Genomic DNA, 22,069 nt, shown 5'->3' with positions numbered 1-22,069 from the left:
ATGTATCACTGCACCTGTATCATGATTCCTTTTACTTTATATTCAGCCTGCAGACCTTGAGAGAACCTCTCCACAAACACCTGTACAAAGACAACACTTTGATTATTTGTTACACAAACTACTAATTCTAGAAGCATTGTGTACAACTGACTGATCATCCTGTGCTTAGATGAAGCTAAGTAAAGTGGTTTCAAAGTGAACGAGATAGCAGGTCTGTACTAGCCTTTGATGCACAGTACATGGTGTACATGGGGGAGGGAACACTGGCAACACCAGAGGAGATGTTCACGATTACTCCCTTCCCTCTGTAGAGGAATTAGACAGTCAGGATTACTCAGGTTCTCCTCTCCTGACATTCATCAATATATGTTTATCCAGTAATTAACAGGATTTTAGATTGGACTAATTCTAGTTTCAGTATAAATAAACTGGACTTCTGATTAATTGACAATGTGAAGTCTCAAATATTGGCTTCAGGAAAACCTCTCCAAAAACACCTCTTCTCCATCCCTGGCAGGACTATTTGGCACATCTGTGGAACAGAGTATAAAGACAAGTCAGTCAAAAAAACAAGAAGACACTTCATTAAAGGGATACTTTGGGATTTTGGCAATGAGGCCAATGAGTCAGATGCAGGGCCGGCGCAAGAACAAATCCATTGGACGGGCATTTGATTTCCATAGGGGGGAAAGTATTTTTCACGGGACCTCCTATGTGGATATAGGCTATGTAATTTTGTTTTTGTTTTTATAATATTAAGTGTTCAATAAATTGTTTCCGTGGAGTGCCTTTATTACAACTATGAAACAGTAAGCATTGGTGTTGGAACCCGGTATAAGCTTATTTTTATAACGACAAAATAAAAATAAATTACCCCAACCACCAAGAGCAAGGTCAGCAAGATGCATGGTCAAATGATGAAAACATCAGTAGCCTAAACATAATTACAAGCGCGAAGTGTGCTTGATAATAGTGAAAATCATCACAAAAGCAGTAATGGCATTATGAATGTGTTGATATGACAGCAGTAAAAAAAAAAGGAAATTGGCAGTTGGCAATCAGTTGGCACATGTCCATGTCACATAGCCTAAACAACAAAAGCTGTTGAGTGCGTTGCTGATTTTATTTCTTGCTTGAGATGTAGGGCCTGCTCCCTCAGTGATGTCATTTTGTGCTGATAATAGCCCGTTGAAATCTCACCTACTTGTTCTATTTCAACCGGTGCCATCCTCTCTCCTGTCTCACCGTTTCATTTGGTTGCACAGTGCACACAGTTCTGGCTTCCGATCGACTGAAACGGCGCCCTTCTGTCTTACAAAGTGTAGCCCCATGTACAGTGCATTCGGAAAGTATTCAGACCCCTTGACTTTTTCCACATTTTGTTACGTTACAGCCTTATTCTGAAATGGATTGAATACATTTTTTTCCTCCTCATCAATCTACACACAATACCCCATAATGACAAAACGAAAACAGGTTTTTAGAAATGTTTGCTAATTTATAGAAAATTAAAAACAGAAATATCTTATTTACATAAATATTCAGACCCTTTGCTATGAGACTCGAAATTGAGCTCAGGTGCATCCTGTTTCCATTTGATCATCCTTGAGAAGTTTCTACAACTTGATTGGTGTCCACCTGTGGTAAATTCAATTGATTGGACATGATTTGGAGAGGCACACACCGGTCTATATAAGGTCCCACAGTTGACAGTGCATGTCAGAGCAAAAACCAAGCCATGAGGTCGAAGGAATTGTCCGTAGAGCTCCGAGACAGGATTGTGTTGAGGCACAGATCTGGGGAAGGGTACCAAAACATTTCTGCAGCATTGAAGGTCCCCAAGAACACAGTGGCCTCCATCATTCTTAAATGGAAGAAGTTTGGAACCACTAAGACTCGTCCTAGAGCTGGCCGCCCGGCCAAATTGAGCAATCGGGGAAGAAGGGCCTTGGTCAGGGAGGTGACCAAGAACCCGATGGTCACTCTGACAGAGCTCCAGAGTTCTTCTGTGGAGATGGGAGAACCTTCCAGAAGGATAAACATCTCTGCAGCACTCCACCAATAAGGCCTTTATGGTAGAGTGGACAGACAGAAGCCACTCCTCAGTAAAAGGCACATGACAGCCTGCTTGGAGTTTGCCAAAAGCCACCTAAAGGACTCTCAGAGAAACAAGATTCTCTGGTCTGATGAAACCAAGATTGAACTCTTTGGCCTGAATGCCAAGCGTCACGTCTGGAGCATCATGCTGTGGGGATGTTTTTCAGCGGCAGGGAGACTAGTCAGGATCGAGGGAAAGATGAACGGAGCAAAGTACAGAAAGATCCTTGATGAAAACCTGCTCCAGAGTGCTCAGCACCTTAGATTGGGGCGAAGGTTCACCTTCCAACAGGACAACGACCCTAAGCACACAGCCAAGACAACGTAGAAGTGGCTTCGTGACAAGTTTCTGAATGTCCTTGAGTGGCCCAGCCAGAGCCCGGACTTGAACCTGATCAAATATCTCTGGAGAGACCTGAAAATAGCTGTGCAGGGACGCTCCCCATCCAACCTGACAAAGCTTGAGAGGATCTGCAGAGAAGAATGGGAGAAACTCCCCAGATACAGGTGTCCCAAGCTTGTAGCGTCATACCCAAGAAGACTCGAGGCTGTAATCGCTGCCAAAGGTGCTTCAACAAAGTACTGAGTAAAGAGTCTGAATACTTATGTAAATGTGTTATTTCATATTTTTTTAATTAGCAAACATTTCTACATACCTGTTTTTGCTTTGTCATTATGGGGTATTGTGTGTAGATTGATGAGAAAAAAATAATAATCCATTTTAGAATTAGGCTGTAACGTAACAGAATGTGGAAAAAATTAAGGGGTCTGAATACTTTCCGAATGCACTGTATCTGATGCGGTCAGGCAAAAAAGAGAATGTCATGCCATACTCTTTTAGTCCAGACAGCATCAGATACATGGGCTACAAATACTAAGACAGAGAGGCGCTATTTCGCTTGCTTGGATGATTTATCTGACAATGATGGGTCTTTCTGTTGGCGGGTGTTTCGGTCAAATAAATTATCAATATTTAAATATGTTATTTGGACGGGCCATGAGGTATGTTAGGGCAGGCCAGGCCCCCTAAGGCCCACCCATAAAACCGGTCCTGGTCAGATGAACTCGTGGATACCATTTTTATGTCTCTGTGTCCAGTATGAAGGAAGTTAGAGGTAGTTTCACAAGCCAATGCTAACTAGCGTTAGCACAATGACTGGAAGTCTATGGTATCTACTAGCATGCTAGCAGTTACCATAGACTTCCAGTCATTGCGCTAATGTTAGTTATAAATTGCGCTAACCATAGTTAGCAACTTCCTTCAAACTACACACAGAGACATTAAATGGTATCCAAAAGTTCATCTGACTCTGGGGAAGTAGATAAAGGGCCTCATTGCCAAAATCCCAAACTCCACTGATGGGCTTCAATATCTACCCACCTTGACCAAGGCTTTCACGTTGCAGTTGATCACTTCAGTAATTCCCTGGAAGGAAAAAACAAACAATAGTGAAGTGTCTTCCTCCTGCCTTGTCTTTTGTCTTCCACAGGTAACATCAACGTAATAACTGCCATATTATGACTTCACAGCATTGGATGCTGGTGGGAGGAGCTATAGGAGGACGGGCTCATTGTAGAGGCTGGAATGAAATCAATGGAACGGAGTCAAACGTGGTTTCCATGTTTGATCTGTTCGATACCGTTCCATTAATTCCATTCCAGCAGTGGAGGCTGCTGAAGGGATGACGGCTCATAATAATGGCTGGAGTGGAGTTAATGGAATAGTATCAAATACCTCAAACACGTGGTCTCCATGTGGTTGATACCATTCAATTGACTCCATTCCAGCCATTATTATGAGCCGTCCTCCCCTCAGCAGCCTCCACTGTATCACGCAGCGTGTTGGATAAAATTGAGGTGAGAGAGGAGAGGGGAGTGTGAGGATGGGATCTTAATTTGATCACTCTTTTGTTGAGGAGAAAATTAATGCACAGCAGGAAATGCAAACTTGTAGTGTATTCAAGGTTTAAAAACCTTTCTAAAGTTTGTAATTTAACATTTCAGACTTGATTTGCCCTAACGTCAAATGCATCAACCCCTACAAAAAATGTCTGTTAATTATAATCCTGCTGTAGCAAACTGGCTCAAATTAAGATCCTACATCTGCAGGTGAACCAATATTGTATGTCTCCTCTCACCTGTTCCAGGTCCTTAGTCTGCAGGAACTTGCAGGGAATATGACTAGGTAGAATCCCCACGTTGTTCACTGCATGGATTGGATAAGACTAGGTTAATACCACACAGCAGCTTTCATTGGCAGTTTTTAGAGATCATTATTACTCCTTGTTATATTTACTGAATGACACCGCGCACCTAATACACTGATATTTAAGCCTTTCAGCTTCTCCTCAATGTGTTCATACATGTCATCCTCAGTGAAATCGGCTACGATCACTTTCACTTTCTGACCCGTGGTTTCTCCTGTGAAAGAGAAATGTCACAAAATGAAGTTCAAGAGATACATTGATCCTATTGACCGAACATCTAAACCGGGGGTGTCAAACTCATTATGCACCGGGGGGCGCATATGGTCTTCATCGAGGTCCGGAGGGCCACACCGAAAAATGTATTTCCTCGCCGTCAAAGTGTGCAAAAATAGTCCAATATCCATTGTTTGGGGAATTTGATACTCCCTGACGGTCTAGCTTTAATTTCAATGATTATTAGCGAGCTGGAAACAGTCAAGAAACTCTATAAATGTAGGTCCATTATAATTTCAAAAATATACAATATCAGTCAAAAGTTTGGACACACCTACTCATTCAAGGGTTTTTCTTTATTTTTGCTATTTTTTACATTGTAGAATAATAGTGAAGACATCAAAACGATGAAATAACACATATGGAATCATGTAGTAACCAAAAAAGTGTTAAACAAATCAACACTGTCTGTGATCTATTTAGAATTCAAGCCACACTTAACCAGCATGGCTACAACAGCATTCTGCAGCGATACGCCATCCCATCTGGTTTGGGTTTAGTGGGACTATCATTTGTTTTTCAACAGGTCAATGACCCAACACACCTCCAGGCTGTGTAAGGGCTATTTTACCAAGAAGCAGAGTGATGGAGTGCTGAATCAGATGACCTGGCCTCCACAATCCCCTGAACTCAACCCAATTGAGATGGTTTGGGATGAGACAGATGGCAGAGTGAAGGAAAAGCAGCCAACAAGTGCTCAGCATATGTGGGAACTCCTTCAAGACTGTTTGAAAAGCATTCCAGGTGAAGCTGGTTGAGAGAATGCCAAGAGTGTGCAAAGCTCTCATCAAGGCAAAGGGTGGCTATTTGAAGAATCTCAAATATAAAATATATTTTAATTTGTTTAACACTTTTTTGGTTACTACATGATTCCATATTAGCTGATGTAAGAAGGGCTATATAAAATAAAATTGATTGATTGATTGATATGTGTTATTTCATCGTTTTGATGTCTTCACTATTATTCTACAATGTAGAAAATAGTAAAAATTAAGAAAAACCCTGGAATGAGTAGGTGTGTCCAAACTTTTGACTGGTACTGTCTATATATATATTTTTACACAAACCACCCTCGGGCCGGATTGGACCCCTGCGGGCCGTATGTTTGACACCCCTGATCTTAACCCTCAAAGACAATGTTGCTCATCCCAGAAGAAGAAGAAGGACGTTAGTTCCTCCCACCTATCTCCAGTGCCACCCGGTCCAGTTTGTCCTTGGTTCTGCTCAGGATCACCACGTTCAGCCCATGTCCTGCCAGCTGCACAGGTGGGATAGAACCACATGGAGTTAGTGTTGCACAGGTGGGATAGAACCACATGGAGTTAGTGTTGCACAGGGGGGATAGAACCACATGGAGTTAGTGATGGACAGGTGGGATAGAACCACTGGAGTTAGTGATGGACAGGTGGGATAGAACCACTGGAGTTAGTGATGGACAGGTGGGATAGAACCACTGGAGTTAGTGATGGACAGGTGGGATAGAACCACTGGAGTTAGTGATGGACAGGTGGGATAGAACCACTGGAGTTAGTGATGGACAGGTATGTCATGAACAGCCACAGTCACATTCAGAGACAGCAATGGTAACTTACTTCAAAGGCGTAAGCCCTCCCTATCCCGTCTGACCCACCAGTGACTACTGCAACAGAGCAAGATGGGATAGGATGTCACTGCAAAATATCTTTACACATTTCTACTGATAGAAGTATCCAGGGTGTACTATTTTCCACCAATAGAGGCTTCATGCGCCACAGCATGGGTGGACTGCTCCCCTTGGAAGTAGAGTTCTCATTGGGCCTGAAAATTAGAGCCAGGTCTGACCTAAGCCCGATAAACTGAAACCCGAGCCCAGGCCCGGTCCAATATCACAGAAATTAAATGAGCTTGAACCCGAAAAATAGTCAGATTTCTAGAAAACAGTATATTGATTTAAACTGGTGCTGATGTAACCAGTGTGAAATGGCTAGCTAGTTAGCGGTACGCGCTAGTAGCATTTCAATCGGTGACGTCACTCGCTCCGAGACCTTGAAGTAGTTGTTTCCCTTGCTCTGCAAGGGCCGTGGCTTTTGTGGAGCGACGGGTAACGGTGCTTCGAGGGTGACTGTTGTCTGTGTGCAGAGGGTCCCTGGTTCAAGCCCAGGTAGGGGCGAGTAGAGGGATGGAAGCAACACTGTTACACTGAGAACAATGCAGCGAGGCGGGCGGCAGAGAGAGGAAAACTCACCTTAGTTATGATCAACTGAATGACGAAAATATTGGAATAAAGTCGGCTAATGCAATTGAAGGTATGTTTCAAATGGTTGATTATACTGAAACTCCCAAAGTCATATACAAGCGTTAATTGTAACAATAGTTACGTGTGGTCACCTAGATGTGGTCCTCTGTAGCTCAGCTGGTAGAGCACGGCGCTTGTAACGCCAAGGTAGTGGGTTCGATCCCCGGGACCACCCATACACAAAAAAAAATGTATGCACGCATGACTTTAAGTCGCTTTGGATAAAAGCGTCTGCTAAATGGCATATTATTATTATTATTATTATATTATAGATGATTTTCAGCACAGTTTTGATTGGAACAGCGCCATCACGCTGCTTTGAGAGAAGAGTGGGGGACTCGTCTTGATAAATCAATTAATAGGCAGGTTTCCATTGACCCAGTTTTACTCCAAAAAAGCAATGTGGCAAGAAAAATAATTGCGACATGTGTAATGGAAACGGCAGATATAGAAGTCTTCTATATATGGTGAGTGCAGTGGGGATTTTAGCACGTAAATCTTGGTAAGGCAAACTCAACAACAAAAAAATGTGGGATGCATGCTAGCAAAGCCACTACACAACACTAAACAATACATTAATCACACTATAACGGTGGCAAACGGTGCCCACAAACTGTTAAGGTCTACATAAAGCTGTCCCAACAGCAGAGTCCCAACAGCAGTTCCAACACTTTACCACTGCTACACCTGGCTATCAGCAGAGCCTTGTCTGGCAGTGAAACAGTTCATTCAGCGTAATTTACTGCCTTTTAAAAAAACATCGCTGATATGGCTGATTTGCTTAAACAAATGTGGTTTCTACTGACAATTGAGCTGTACAAACTATGGCATAAGGAGACGACGAGCGGATAAGAGGCAATCCGTAATTTCGATTAAGACATTAATGAGCGAGCTAGGACGGACGTAGTCAATATAACTACAGTGGGGGAAAAAAGTATGTAGTCAGCCACCAATTGTGCAAGTTCTCCCACTTAAAAAGATGAGAGAGGCCTGTAATTTTCATCATAGGTACACGTCAACTATGACAGACAAAATGAGAAAAAAAATCCAGAAAATCACATTGTAGGATTTTTAATGAATTTATTTGCAAATTATGGTGGAAAATAAGTATTTGGTCAATAACAAAAGTTCCTCAATACTTTGTTATATACCCTTTGTTGGCAATGACACAGGTCAAACGTTTTGGGTCGTGGATGGGTATTCCAGCATGACAATGACCCAAAACACATGGCCAAGGCAACAAAGGAGTGGCTCAAGAAGAAGCACACTAAGGTCCTGGAGTGGCCTAGCCAGTCTCCAGACCTTAATCCCATAGAAAATCTGTGGAGGGAGCTGAAGGTTCGAGTTGCCAAATGTCAGCCTCGAAACCTTAATGACTTGGAGAAGATCTGCAAAGAGGAGTGGAACAACATCCCTCCTGACATGTGTGCAAACCTGGTGGCCAACTACAAGAAACATCTGACCTCTGTGATTGCCAACAAGGGTTTTGCCACCAAGTACTAAGTCATGTTTTGCAGAGGGGTCAAATACTTACAGTGGGGAAAACAAGTATTTAGTCAGCCACCAATTGTGCAAGTTCTCCCACTTAAAAAGATGAGAGAGGCCTGTAATTTTCATCATAGATGACAGACAAAATGAGAAAAATAATCCAGAAAATCACATTGTAGGATTTTTTATGAATTTATTTGCAAATGATGGTGGAAAATCAGTATTTGGTCAATAACAAAAATTTCTCAATACTTTGTTATATACCCTTTGTTGGCAATGACACAGGTCAAACGTTTTCTGTAAGTCTTCACAAGGTTTTCACACACTGTTGCTGGTATTTTGGCCCATTCCTCCATGCAGATCTCCTCTAGAGCAGTGATGTTTTGGGGCTGTCACTGGGCAACACGGACTTTCAACTCCCTCCAAAGATTTTCTATGGGGTTGAGATCTGGAGACTGGCTAGGCCACTCCAGGACCTTGAAATGCTTCTTACGAAGCCACTCCTTCGTTGCCCGGGCGGTGTGTTTGGGATCATTGTCATGCTGAAAGACCCAGCCACGTTTCATCTTCAATGCCCTTGCTGATGGAAGGAGGTTTTCACTCAAAATCTCACGATACATGGCCCCATTCATTCTTTCCTTTACACGGATCAGTCGTCCTGGTCCCTTTGCAGAAAAACAGCCCCAAAGCATGATGTTTCCACCCCCATGCTTCACAGTAGGTTTGGTGTTCTTTGGATGCAACTCAGCATTCTTTGTCCTCCAAACACGACGAGTTGAGTTTTTACCCAAAAGTTCTATTTTGGTTTCATCTGACCATATGACATTCTCCCAATCCTCTTCTGGATCATCCAAATGCACTCTAGCAAACTTCAGACGGGCCTGGACATGTACTGGCTTAAGCAGGGGGGACACGTCTGGCACTGCAGGATTTGAGTCCCTGGCGGCGTAGTGTGTTACTGATGGTAGGCTTTGTTACTTTGGTCCCAGCTCTCTGCAGGTCATTCACTAGGTCCCCCCGTGTGGTTCTGGGATTTTTGCTCACCGTTCTTGTGATCATTTTGACCCCACGGGGTGAGATCTTGCGTGGAGCCCCAGATCGAGGGAGATTATCAGTGGTCTTGTATGTCTTCCATTTCCTAATAATTGCTCCCACAGTTGATTTCTTCAAACCAATCTGCTTACCTATTGCAGATTCAGTCTTCCAAGCCTGGTGCAGGTCTACAATTTTGTTTCTGGTGTCCTTTGACAGCTCTTTGGTCTTGGCCATAGTGGAGTTTGGAGTGTGACTGTTTGAGGTTGTGGACAGGTGTCTTTTATACTGATAACAAGTTCAAACAGGTGCCATTAATACAGGTAACGAGTGGAGGACAGAGGAGCCTCTTAAAGAAGAAGTTACAGGTCTGTGAGAGCCAGAAATCTTGCTTGTTTGTAGGTGACCAAATACTTATTTTCCACCATAATTTGCAAATAAATTCATAAAAAATCCTACAATGTGATTTTCTGGATTTTCTTTCTCAATTTGTCTGTCATAGTTGACGTGTACCTATGATGAAAATTACAGGCCTCTCTCATCTTTTTAAGTGGGAGAACATGCACAATTGGTGGCTGACTAAATACTTTTTTCCCCCACTGTATTTGTTCAGCACTTTTGATATGTACAGCGACAGAATTCAGAACATGGGCCGTTCTTACAGTATTCTCCCTGTACACTAAGTCAGAACAGTAGGATAAATAAAGGGGGCATATAAGCAGACAATGAAAGCTCTTACAATATTGCTGATTACATTTCTCTAAAACATTTTTGGACTCACCTTGTTGTGCTGTTCTCACTTGAACAGGAAGGTGGCATGGCAGTCCTTCGTGGGCAAATTTTGTCATCAAACCTTGTCATCAAAGTCTGGCATTCTCGGGATTTATGTTGGTTTCAAGACAACTGGGAACTCGGAAAAAAAACAAGGTCAAATAATGATGACGTCAGTGATCTTCAGGTTGGAGCTCTAGAAAGAGGCCAGAGTTCCCAACTTGCAATTGTGAGTTGGATGACCGTTCAAAACGTATTTTCCCAGTCGGAGCTAGTTTTTTTCAGAGTTCCCAGTTGTCTTGAACTCACTGAAGTCTAAGATTTCCCAGTTCCGAGTTTCCAGTTGTTTTGAGCGCGGCAGAAGTCATGCTGGATTGACAGCATGGCCAATGTTTAATGTTTATCCTTTTAAGCTTGAAGAGACCCTTCAACCCCTTAAACCAAGACTTGGACCACACACCCACTCCACTGAATAGCAGGCTAGTGATTTCTTTGCAATGCTTGCAGTTAGCCACTGATTCCTTACAAACCACTCATTGTTGAATTTGCGATTTCCAACTTGTTGTGTAATGTTTGTCCAATGGGCACCGATACGTTTTATCTATAATTTCTCTTCATTATTTCTCTTCATATGACAAGGATTGAAAAGGATTTGCCAGTAGATTGTCAACTTGATTCATGATGATGACTGCTAGCTTGCTAGCTAAGATTTTGAAAAGTATGATGTTGACATGATCAGTCCAATCAAAGTTACTGTAGATATAACGTGATTTGGCGTTATTTTATCTGTGGCCAATGACCTTGAGCCTTCTTGGATGGGCACTTCTAATGTAACTCTATAGCAGCACCCAAGGGGCTTGAATTTTCTAGCTCTATCCGTAGACTTTGCGGTGACGTAGTGTCCCCATGAGTAACAGAACACTGAGCTAATCATGGCGCAACTAGAGAACATTACCAACCCCTACGCTCCGTATTTTTCGCTGGCTGCCCAACCACCACAGAAAGCACTGAGCTAGGCTGAAACACCTGCATTTTGGAGCTGCCTTACTCAAGAAAGCAAAAAAGAGACCATGTTTGTATGCAGCTTTATTAACTCAGTTATTATAATTTTTTTTACATTGTTTGCAAACTGGTATGTGACACGTATTAATGCCAAAATAACATGCAAAACAGGTGGGGCTCTCCCTGAATGACGGGTCGCCACTGGGTGTGTATTGTTCTAAAGGACAACACACATCATCATCACTGACTCCAAGTAATTCACATTAAGACCACAAGATATCACCAACTTATTAACACTTTCCCTGGCTGCCACTGCTCTTGCTCAACAAAAAATGTCCTCTGTCTCATCACAACTTTTGGAGATATTTCAACAAAACGATTTAGTGGCTAGTAAAAAAGTTGTAGATACAGTGGGGGGAAAAAGTATTTAGTCAGCCACCAACTATGCAAGTTCTCCCACTTAAAAAGATGAGAGAGGCCTGTAATTTTCATCATAGGTACACATCAACTATGACAGACAATTTGAGAAAAAAAAATCCAGAAAATCACATTGTAGGATTTTTAATGAATTTATTTGCAAATTATGGTGGAAAATAAGTATTTGGTCACCTACAAACAAGCAAGATTTCTGGCTCTCACAGACCTGTAACTTCTTCTTTAAGAGGCTCCTCTGTCCTCCACTCGTTACCTGTATTAATGGCACCTGTTTGAACTTGTTATCAGTATAAAAGACACCTGTCCACAACCTCAAACAGTCACACTCCAAACTCCACTATGTCCAAGACCAAAGAGCTGTCAAAGGACACCAGAAACAAAATTGTAGACCTGCACCAGGCTGGGAAGACTGAATCTGCAATAGGTAAGCAGCTTGGTTTGAAGAAATCAACTGTGGGAGCAATTATTAGGAAATGGAAGACATACAAGACCACTGATAATCTCCCTCGATCTGGGGCTCCACGCAAGATCTCACCCCGTGGGGTCAAAATGATCACAAGAATCCCAGAACCACACGGGGGGACCTAGTGAATGACCTGCAGAGAGCTGGGACCAAAGTAACAAAGCCTACCATCAGTAACACACTACGCCGCCAGGGACTCAAATCCTGCAGTGCGAGACGTGTCCCCCTGCTTAAGCCAGTACATGTCCAGGCCCGTCTGAAGTTTGCTAGAGTGCATTTGGATGATCCAGAAGAGGATTGGGAGAATGTCATATGGTCAGATGAAACCAAAATAGAACTTTTTTGGTAAAAACTCAACTCGTCGTGTTTGGAGGACAAAGAATGCTGAGTTGGGGGTGGAAACATCATGCTTTGGGGCTGTTTTTCTGCAAAGGGACCAGGACGACTGATCCGTGTAAAGGAAAGAATGAATGGGGCCATGTATCGTGAGATTTTGAGTGAAAACCTCCTTCCATCAGCAAGGGCATTGAAGATGAAACGTGGCTGGGTCTTTCAGCATGACAATGATCCCAAACACACCGCCCGGCAACGAAGGAGTGGCTTCGTAAGAAGCATTTCAAGGTCCTGGAGTGGCCTAGCCAGTCTCCAGATCTCAACCCCATAGAAAATCTTTGGAGGGAGTTGAAAGTCCGTGTTGCCCAGCGACTGCCCCAAAACATCACTGCTCTAGAGGAGATCTGCATGGAGGAATAGGCCAAAATACCAGCAACAGTGTGTGAAAACCTTGTGAAGACTTACAGAAAACGTTTGACCTGTGTCATTGCCAACAAAGGGTATATAACAAAGTATTGAGAAACTTTTGTTATTGACCAAATACTTATTTTCCACCATAATTTGCAAATAAATTCATTAAAAATCCTACAATGTGATTTTCTGGATTTCTTTTCTTTCATTTTGTCTGTCATAGTTGACGTGTACCTATGATGAAAATTACAGGCCTCTCTCATCTTTTTAAGTGGGAGAACTTGCACAATTGGTGGCTGACTAAATACTTTTTCCCCCCACTGTATATTCCAATGAAGTTAGATCTATAGATTAAAAATATATATACAAGTAGGAGAGCCTTACGATAAATAATCCACTTGTTTAGAGAGAAAAATTGAGATAGTTTTCCAGTAAAGTAGTAATATGTTGAATGAGTGTGTTGGGGGCAACTCGACTCCACCTGGGGGGCCAGTTCTGTCTCCTAGAGATGAACGTACTTTGGTGCGAAAAGTGCAAATCTATCCCAGAACAGCAGCAAAGGACCTTGTGAAGATGCTGGAGGAAACAGGTACAAAAGCATATATATCCACAGTAAAACGAGTCCTATATCGACATAACCTGAAAGGCCGCTCAGCAAGGAAGAAGCCACTGCTCCAAAACCGCCATAAAAAGCCAGACTACGGTTTGCAACTGCACATTGGGACAAAGATCGTACTTTTTGGAGAAATGTCCTCTGGTCTGATGAAACAAAAATAGAACTGTTTGGCCATAATGACCATCGTTATGTTTGGAGGAAAAAGGGGGTCCTTGCAAGCCGAAGAACACCATCCCAACCGTGAAGCATGGGGGTGGCAGCATCATGCTGTGGGGTTACTTTGCTGCAGGAGGGACTGGTGCACTTCAGTCAGGAAGTTAAAGCTTGGTTGCAAATGGGTCTTCAAAATGGACAATGACCCCAAGCATACTTCCAAAGTTGTGGCAAAATGGCTTAAGGACAACAAAGTCAAAATTCACCCAACTTATTGTGGGAAGCTTGTGGAAGGCTACCCGAAACGTTTGACCCAAGTTAAACAATTTAAAGGCAATGCTACCAAATACTAATTGAGTGTATGTAAACTTCTGACCCACTGGGAATGTGATGAAAGAAATAAAAGCTGAAATAAATCATTCTCTCTACAATTATTTTGACATTTCACATTCTTAAAATAAAGTGGTGATCCTAACTGACCTAAGGCAGGGAATTTTTACAAGGATTAAATGTCAGGAATTGTGAAAAACTGAGTTTAAATGTATTTGGCTAAGGTGTATGTAAACTTGACTTCAACTGTAGTTTTTAAGAGAGAGCTTTTAAAAATTGGCACCTCTCCCTCCTGCAGGTCAATAATAATACTTTGAGTCAGGTGGTTTGAAAGAAACTGGTTTGTCTTAAGGAATACAGTCCTGTGTGGGGTATTTAGGGTTAAGGGCCATTTGTTAGATTAGGGATTAGGGTTAGGGAGCGTTAGGGGTAAGGGGCCATCTGTTATAGTAGGGGTCAGGGCTTAAGGTTAAGGGTCAGTTCCTAATATAATTTCATGTTTTTATTTTCAGATGAGAACATACAAGAAGAAAACAGACCGAAGCAATAGAAGCTATGGCCCTGAGTCGATACAGCGTGTCCTGAAGGCAATGGAAAATGGGCATACCTTAAAAGGGAGCTGCCAGGGTGTCCAATATTCCACCAAGAACCCTCCGGCACCACAAAGGAAAGGAGGTGAAAAACCCAGGCTTCAGCCAAATGGGCGGTGTGCCAGTCTTCTCTTTCACGTATGAAAGTGACCTCATCTACCACATTCAAGAAATAGAAAGAGCTATTTGGCTTAACATCATGGGACGTGAGAAGACTTGCCTTCGATTTGGCAGAGAGGATGGGAATCAAGCACAGGTTCAACAAAGGAAAGGGGCGTGGAGGGGTGGATTGGTTCAGTGGCTTAAGCGCAACCCTCAACTTTCAGTTTGAGTACCGCAAGCAACCAGTCTTGCAAGGGCCATGGGCTTTAATAAGCATAAGGTTGACCTGTTTTTTTTTACAGCCTACGAAGACATTTTAAACAGCTTCAGGCAATGTTCCCTCAAAATACATTATTAAACGAGCAAATTTCAGGTCTGCTGAGCGCAAACTTTAACTTTGTGAAAATTCTGTGTAACTTCCAGCGCGCGTTTACTGTGAACACTGAGGCTGTACCTGTTTTAAGTTACAGTTTCAGACAGTATTCAAGTAGGCTACTGTGGCTATTTGATCATAATGTAGACCTACCAGAGTGGCCTACCATCAAAAACAATGGAGAAAATGTATCCCATAACATTTTTACATGGAAATAGCTGTTATATCATTCAGCCTACAGTAGCAGCCAATGTGTGGTGTTCAATGTAGGCCTTCATTCCATTAGACTTTTGAAAAACTTACAGTGTTGCCAATTTAGCGACTTTGTCACTATATTTAGCGAGTTTTCAGACCCCTCCAGCTACTTTTATTGGTAAAAGCTTATAGCGACAGATTCAGCTTCTTTTCAGGCTGCCTTTAGGGAGTTTTGACACTGAGGATTTCTATGGTTTTGATAGCATTTAGCGACCTTTCCCGCTCAATTCTGCCGCAAATGAGTGGGAGAAGTGGTCTGTGCAAAGGAAGTCACAGAAACAGTGCTCACACTGGCAGAGAAACACAAGGGAAGGGGGTGTGCGGTGGGAGAGGGGGTAAAAACACGACGTCGGGGACTGCAGTTGTACAGCAGTAGCAAGGCAAATTGATGCTGTGACGTCGTCGCGGCAATGGTAAAATGTAATCTAGCAACAATTCAAGGAGCCAATAGCGACTCTCACTGAAGAATAGTTGGCAACACTAGCTACCTATACATATTCACAAATTTGGGGTGGGATAGAATGTCCTGGTGATTTCCACATGGACAGGAGAGAAACATCAACAAACAGGAAACTGACAGCTGTCAGTGTAGTCTTGCTAACCTTATCTAGCTAGCTAAAGTTATCTGTTGTTGCTGGGTTTTTTTTAACTACACCATAGTCAAAAGATTAGCCAGAAGGCTAGCTGGTTCTGGAGCTGGATTTGTCATAAGCATACTAGGGAAAACTTTGCCACAGATGGAAACCAGTATCTTTGACTTTGCAATCTATTGTAAGTTTTGGTATCTTTCATGAGACATGCTTTTTTCTCCATTGTAATGGACACGGTGCAACCTTTGGTTGGTAGGCTGCTGGCAGGCTTTGGCTGCGATACAGCAAAGCCAAATCAGCCCATGCTCATGGTTCTCAAAGGGGAAGTGAAATTATAGGCTACAATGACTTTGCTCATGATGCACATCGCAAATGACATGTAACAACAGCCTGAGCGCATCGGACACGAAACACCAATACAAATGTAACTACAGCACAACAAAATAGATAAACAAGTTCCTTGAATTTTATTTTGTGAGTGCCTGTTCGTTATAGGACAGACATTAGTGATTTAGCTCACCAATCAAAGCAGTGAAGCGTGTAGTGAATAAAGACTTTAGTGGTCAAAACCATTCATCTTGGGGCGACGGCCGGGGGGAGCAGGGTTGCAAAATGCAATCATATGACGCAATTGTACCATTTATAAAATTATCATATCTATATATTTTTTATACAGACTAGCTAAGAAATAAGTGCAAATTGACAAATTTTCTATTGGATCATGTAAATGTTCTGGTAAAACACAAGTTTGCACCCCCTGTTTTAATTTGCTCCATTAATCAGGCAGCCAAGTGTAGGCTACAGCAAAAAGCTGTTTGGCTTAGTCGCGACTAAGAGGAAGAACTTTGTAGGTGTGTCTGATTAATAAACAATGCTATGTTGGTGGGTGGTAACATTCAAATAAAACCTAGCCCTGAAAATAAACATAGATTGAAAAGTATTAGCACGTCATATCATAGGGGAAACACACAGCATTATCACAGAAAGTGGTAAAAATAAAGAAAAAGCCTTGAATGAGTAGGTGTTCTAAAACTTTTGACTGGTAATGTGTGTGTGTGTGTGTGTGTGTGTGTGTGTGTTTTAGAACATCTACTCATTCAAGGCTTTTTCTTTATTTTTACCAAAGTAAAGGTAGATCATCAGAAATTTGTAAGACTTTGTATTCCTTGTTAATCAACCTGGTCTCAGAGCATTTCGTATTATTCTTTACGTAAATCCGAGACAATCTATTTAGTATTATATGTTATGTTTCGTATGGTATGTATGAATTTGTGGATGTCAATCATCCATTTCGTATGATACTGTACAAATTAGCAAAACATACAATATATTACAAATTGCAAAACGTTCAATATGTTACAAATATGTGAAACGTATGATATGTTACAAATTCCAATTTGTTGTGGCTAACGTTAGCTAGGTGTCTAATGCTAATGTTAGCTAGCTGACTAACGTTAGCTAGGCTAGGGGTTAGGGTTAAGGTTAGAAGTTAGGTAAAACCGTTAAGGTTAGGGTTAGCTAAAAGGGTTAAGGTTAGGGTTAGGGGAAGGGTCAGCTAACATGCTAAGTAGTTGCAAAGTAGCTAAAATGCTAAAGTTGTCCATGATGACATTCGAACACACAACCTTTGGGTTGCTAGACGATTGTGTTATACACCCACTGTATACAATTCAAGTCAGTTGGGAACAGGTTTTTGATGTCTCAATACCTTGGCATCGGGTCTATGAACTGACATGTAAAACAATTGACACATCAATCCATTTGTTTCAATTTAAGCTATTATATTAAATACTTGCTACCAAGACATTCATGATATACGCCCGACCAACCACCCTACTTTCATTTTTGCCTTAAGTAACCTTCTGTCTTATGTAACCATACCAAACGTAACATATCATACTCATTTGAGTGTACCAGATTTACATTTACTATATATGGGGCATTGAACAGTCAGCCTAGTGCAGCCTCTGCCACGAGGAAACAAAATCAATAGAACATATTTTCTGGTACTGTCCATCGGTGGCTCGCTTTTGCAGTCAGGTCCAGGCATAGTTGTTATGTCGTAATATCAGGGTTCAGATCGACCTGCAGACTGTATTGTTAGGGGATCTGAAAAACCACGATCAGTCAATGGGAAATATCATTATACTCTTGGGTAAAGTATTAATTTTTAGAGCAATATCGGTAGAAATGTTACAAATAGGAAGATTCAGGACCCTCATAAGACATCATAGTAAAATGGAGGGCTGTATTGCAAAAGGAAATAACAAAATGGCATTATACTGGGAAAGATGGGTTAATCTGTCCACATCGGAGGGTTGGAGTTAAGATCAGAATGGTGGATTGACCGCTGTGGGTGAAAATCCAGCACTTGAAGAAAGAAGAAATTAGGAATGTATAATTATTTAACTACAGGTACCGTAGATGTGAGCGAAAATAGCTGTCAGTAGCAGTAGAATAATTTTTGTCTATTAGTTTATCCAATCAGGGTAGGGATGGTATGGTAGGGGAAAAAGTATAGAGAAAATAAAAATAAATAGGTGGGATTAGAAATGATACTAACAATTAAATTGATATAATTCTCCCCACTCCCTCTAAAGTTGTCCGTGATGAAATTCGAACACGCAACCTTTGGGTTGCTAGACATTCACTTTATACACCTGACCAACCACCCTTCTTTCGTTTTTGCTTTAAGTAACCTTCTGTTTTATGTAACCATACCAAGTTTAACATATCATACTAATTTGAGTTCAGAATTTACATTTACTATGTTACGTCTAGTCAATGAGACCAGGCTGGTTTTGCATGGCCTGGTGCCATTCCATTGGTCATTAAGAGAAATCTCCACCAACCTGGGGCACCGGGCCATGCAAAATGAACTGGCCTATTGATCATGATGTGAATTGGCTTGTTCTCATTAGCTGATGCATGATGGGTCCTATTTAAACCCTGTAATTGCTTTGTTTGAGAGACAGGACAGGGAACAGGTCGGTATGCTGCCAGGTGCATCAGGCATGATTGAGCCTGGGTTTCTTTTGAACAATTTTTTTATTCAGTTTATGTTCCTTGTTGCTCTGTCCAGTTTCTTTTCTTTTGTATATAATTGTACAATTCACTGGCTGTTTATCTCCACTTGCAAATAAATAGCCTCACACTGGCAAGAAAAACCAGTTCTGCATTGTTGCCTCCTCACTGTTAAAATCCAACTGCCACAGGAGGTTGGTGGCACCTTAATTGGGAAGGACGGGCTCGTGGTAATGACTGGAGCGGAATTAGTGGAATGGTATCAAATACATCAAACACATGGTTTCCAGGTGTTTGATGCCATTCCATTTACGCTGTTCCGGCCATTATTATGAGCCGTTCTCCCCTCAGCAGCCAACCGCTTTGGATAGTGAACATAAAAGTTCAGAATAACAACCTTCGAGATGGAACCGACTACCACAGAAGTCCCGGAATGTTCCACTCTGAGGGAAAGGGAGGGGTGTTGAAGGGAGCATTGGTTAGTGACCCTATTATAACAAAGGCAGCAGCATCTGAAAGCTGTGGTGTTTGGGTTGAGCTGAGTGGTCTCAGGGCTGTCCAAGCTAGCCTGCGTCTCTTTCTCCCTCAATAGCAAGCTGTGTTTATCTAGGCTCCTCTGACTGTACAGTGTGTTAGGACTGTCTGTTATCCTCCTCTTAACTCCTGTCTTCTCCTGCATCGCTTCAGGGCAAAGAGCTGAAGTAAGAACCATATAGATTGCAAAATAGTTGGGAAGAGATTTTTGACATACCGATTCCATGGCATAGTGTTTATGAACTGATACACAAAATGACGCCGGATTCAAAACGTATAATTTTTCAATTTAAATTATACAAAATTCTTGCTACCAATAAAATGTTATTTATATGGGGGATAGAATCTTCCCAGCTCTGTAGATTTTGCTGCGAATAGACATAATCATTATATCTTTTTTTTTGGTACTGTCCATTTGTAGCTTGTTTTTGGTCACAGGTCCAGGAATGGCTGAAGGATTGCAATATTTACCTGGAGCTAACCCTGCAGATAGCACTACTGGGTGATCTGAAAAGTCATAGTCAATCGATCAATAATATAATAATACTTTTAGCAAAGATGTTTATTTTCAATTTACAATCTGTAGAAACAATGAGAATAGAAGGGTTCAGAACTTTTGTGAAACATCACAGTACAGTTGAAAAATATATGGCAAATAGAAATCCAATATGGATGGTGTTAAGTGATAGATGGGAGGTGTTGAATGGAGCTGAAGGATGGGACTAATAACAACAAGATAACTAATGTAAAGCATACTGTGTCCATAATAAGTATATAGGTTATAGGTTGAGAGCTTTTGTGAAAGAGCACAGTTTGAAAGATATGCCATATAGAAGCAAACCGGATGGACATCATGAAAATTATCGGAGAGGAAGTTCAGGAGTAAAAATAAACAAAATAGAATTATTGTAAAATTGACTGTGTCCATAAAATGTATATAGTACAGTGGGGGAAAAAATTATTTAGTCAGCCACCAATTGTGCAAGTTCTCCCACTTAAAAAGATGAGAGAGGCCTGTAATTTTCATCATAGGTACACGTCAACTATGACAGACAAAATGAGAAAATAAAATCCAGAAAATCACATTGTAGGATTTTTAATGAATTTATTTGCAAATTATGGTGGAAAATAAGTATTTGGTCAATAACAAAAGTTTCTCAATACTTTGTTATATACCCTTTGTTGGCAATGACACAGGTGAAACGTTTTCTGTAAGTCTTCACAAGGTTTTCACACACTGTTGCTGGTATTTTGGCCCATTCTCCTCTAGAGCAGTGATGTTTTGGGGCTGTCGCTGGGCAACACGGACTTTCAACTCCCTCCAAAGATTTTCTATGGGGTTGAGATCTGGAGACTGGCTAGGCCACTCCAGGACCTTGAAATGCTTCTTACGAAGCCACTCATTCGTTGCCCGGGTGGTGTGTTTGGGATCATTGTCATGCTGAAAGACCCAGCCACATTTCATCTTCAAAGCCCTTGCTGATGGAAGGAGGTTTTCACTCAAAATCTCACGATACATGGCCCCATTCATTCTTTCCTTTACACGGATCAGTCGTCCTGGTCCCTTTGCAGAAAAACAGCCCCAAAGCATGATGTTTCCACCCCCATGCTTCACAGTAGGTATGGTGTTCTTTGAATGCAACTCAGCCTTCTTTGTCCTCCAAACACGACGAGTTTAGTTTTTACCAAAAAGTTCTATTTTGGTTTCATCTGACCATATGACATTCTCCCAATCCTCTTCTGGATCATCCAAATGCACTCTAGCAAACTTCAGACGGGCCTGGACATGTACGGGCTTAAGCAGGGGGACACGTCTGGCACTGAAGGATTTGAGTCCCTGGCGGCGTAGTGTGTTACTGATGGTAGGCTTTGTTACTTTGGTCCCAGCTCTCTGCAGGTCATTCACTAGGTCCCCCCGTGTGGTTCTGGGCTTTTTGCTCACCGTTCTTGTGATAATTTTGACCCCACGGGGTGAGATCTTGCGTGGAGCCCCAGATCGAGGGAGATTATCAGTAGTCTTGTATGTCTTCCATTTCCTAATAATTGCTCCCACAGTTGATTTCTTCAAACCAAGCTGCTTACCTATTGCAGATTCAGTCTTCCCAGCCTGGTGCAGGTCTACAATTTTGTTTCTGGTGTCCTTTGACAGCTCTTTGGTCTTGGCCATAGTGGAGTTTGGAGTGTGACTGTTTGAGGTTGTGGACAGGTGTCTTTTATACTGATAACAAGTTCAAACAGGTTCCATTAATACAGGTAACGAGTGGAGGACATAGGGGCCTCTTAAAGAAGAAATTACAGGTCTGTGAGAGCCAGAAATCTTGCTTGTTTGTAGGTGACCAAATACTTATTATCCACCATAATTTGCAAATAAATTCATAAAAAATCCTACAATGTGATTTTCTGGATATTTTTTCCTCAATTTGTCGGTCATAGTTGACGTGTACCTATGATGAAAATTACAGGCCTCTCTCATTTTTTTAAGTGGGAGAACTTGCACAATTGGTGGCTGACTAAATTACCCCCCACTGTATGTATAAGCTGGAAGTAGAGGCCTAAGCGTTGTTGTTCACTAGTTTACTCCAATTAGGGAAGGGGTCGGAAAGTAATAAAGGGAAATATGTATTTTTAAAGGATATGTATATATACAGTGGGGAGAACAAGTATTTGATACACTGACGATTTTGCAGGTTTTCATACTTGCAAAGCATGTAGAGG

The 22,069-nt window shown here is 41.7% G+C and overlaps 1 protein-coding gene across 1 annotated transcript in view; it reads right to left on the bottom strand.

Annotated features, from left to right (window-relative positions):
- The window catches only part of hsd17b3 (hydroxysteroid (17-beta) dehydrogenase 3), a 35,024-nt gene that overhangs the window by 2,296 nt on the left and 10,659 nt on the right, over nt 1-22,069 (bottom strand). Inside the window, exons 2-9 of the mRNA XM_041901416.1 lie at nt 6,170-6,216; nt 5,760-5,835; nt 4,411-4,518; nt 4,236-4,303; nt 3,479-3,523; nt 498-532; nt 224-305; nt 15-80 (exon numbers count right to left, since the gene is read on the bottom strand). Of these exons, the coding sequence (XP_041757350.1) occupies nt 15-80; nt 224-305; nt 498-532; nt 3,479-3,523; nt 4,236-4,303; nt 4,411-4,518; nt 5,760-5,835; nt 6,170-6,216 (527 nt within the window). The remainder of the gene's footprint in view (nt 1-14; nt 81-223; nt 306-497; nt 533-3,478; nt 3,524-4,235; nt 4,304-4,410; nt 4,519-5,759; nt 5,836-6,169; nt 6,217-22,069) is intronic.

Source organism: Coregonus clupeaformis, chromosome 16 (assembly GCF_020615455.1).
Source record: "Coregonus clupeaformis isolate EN_2021a chromosome 16, ASM2061545v1, whole genome shotgun sequence".
Taxonomy (NCBI): Eukaryota; Metazoa; Chordata; class Actinopteri; order Salmoniformes; family Salmonidae; genus Coregonus; species Coregonus clupeaformis.
The sequence above is the reverse complement of the archived record's forward strand: the minus strand, read 5'-3'. Positions and strand labels throughout refer to the sequence as shown.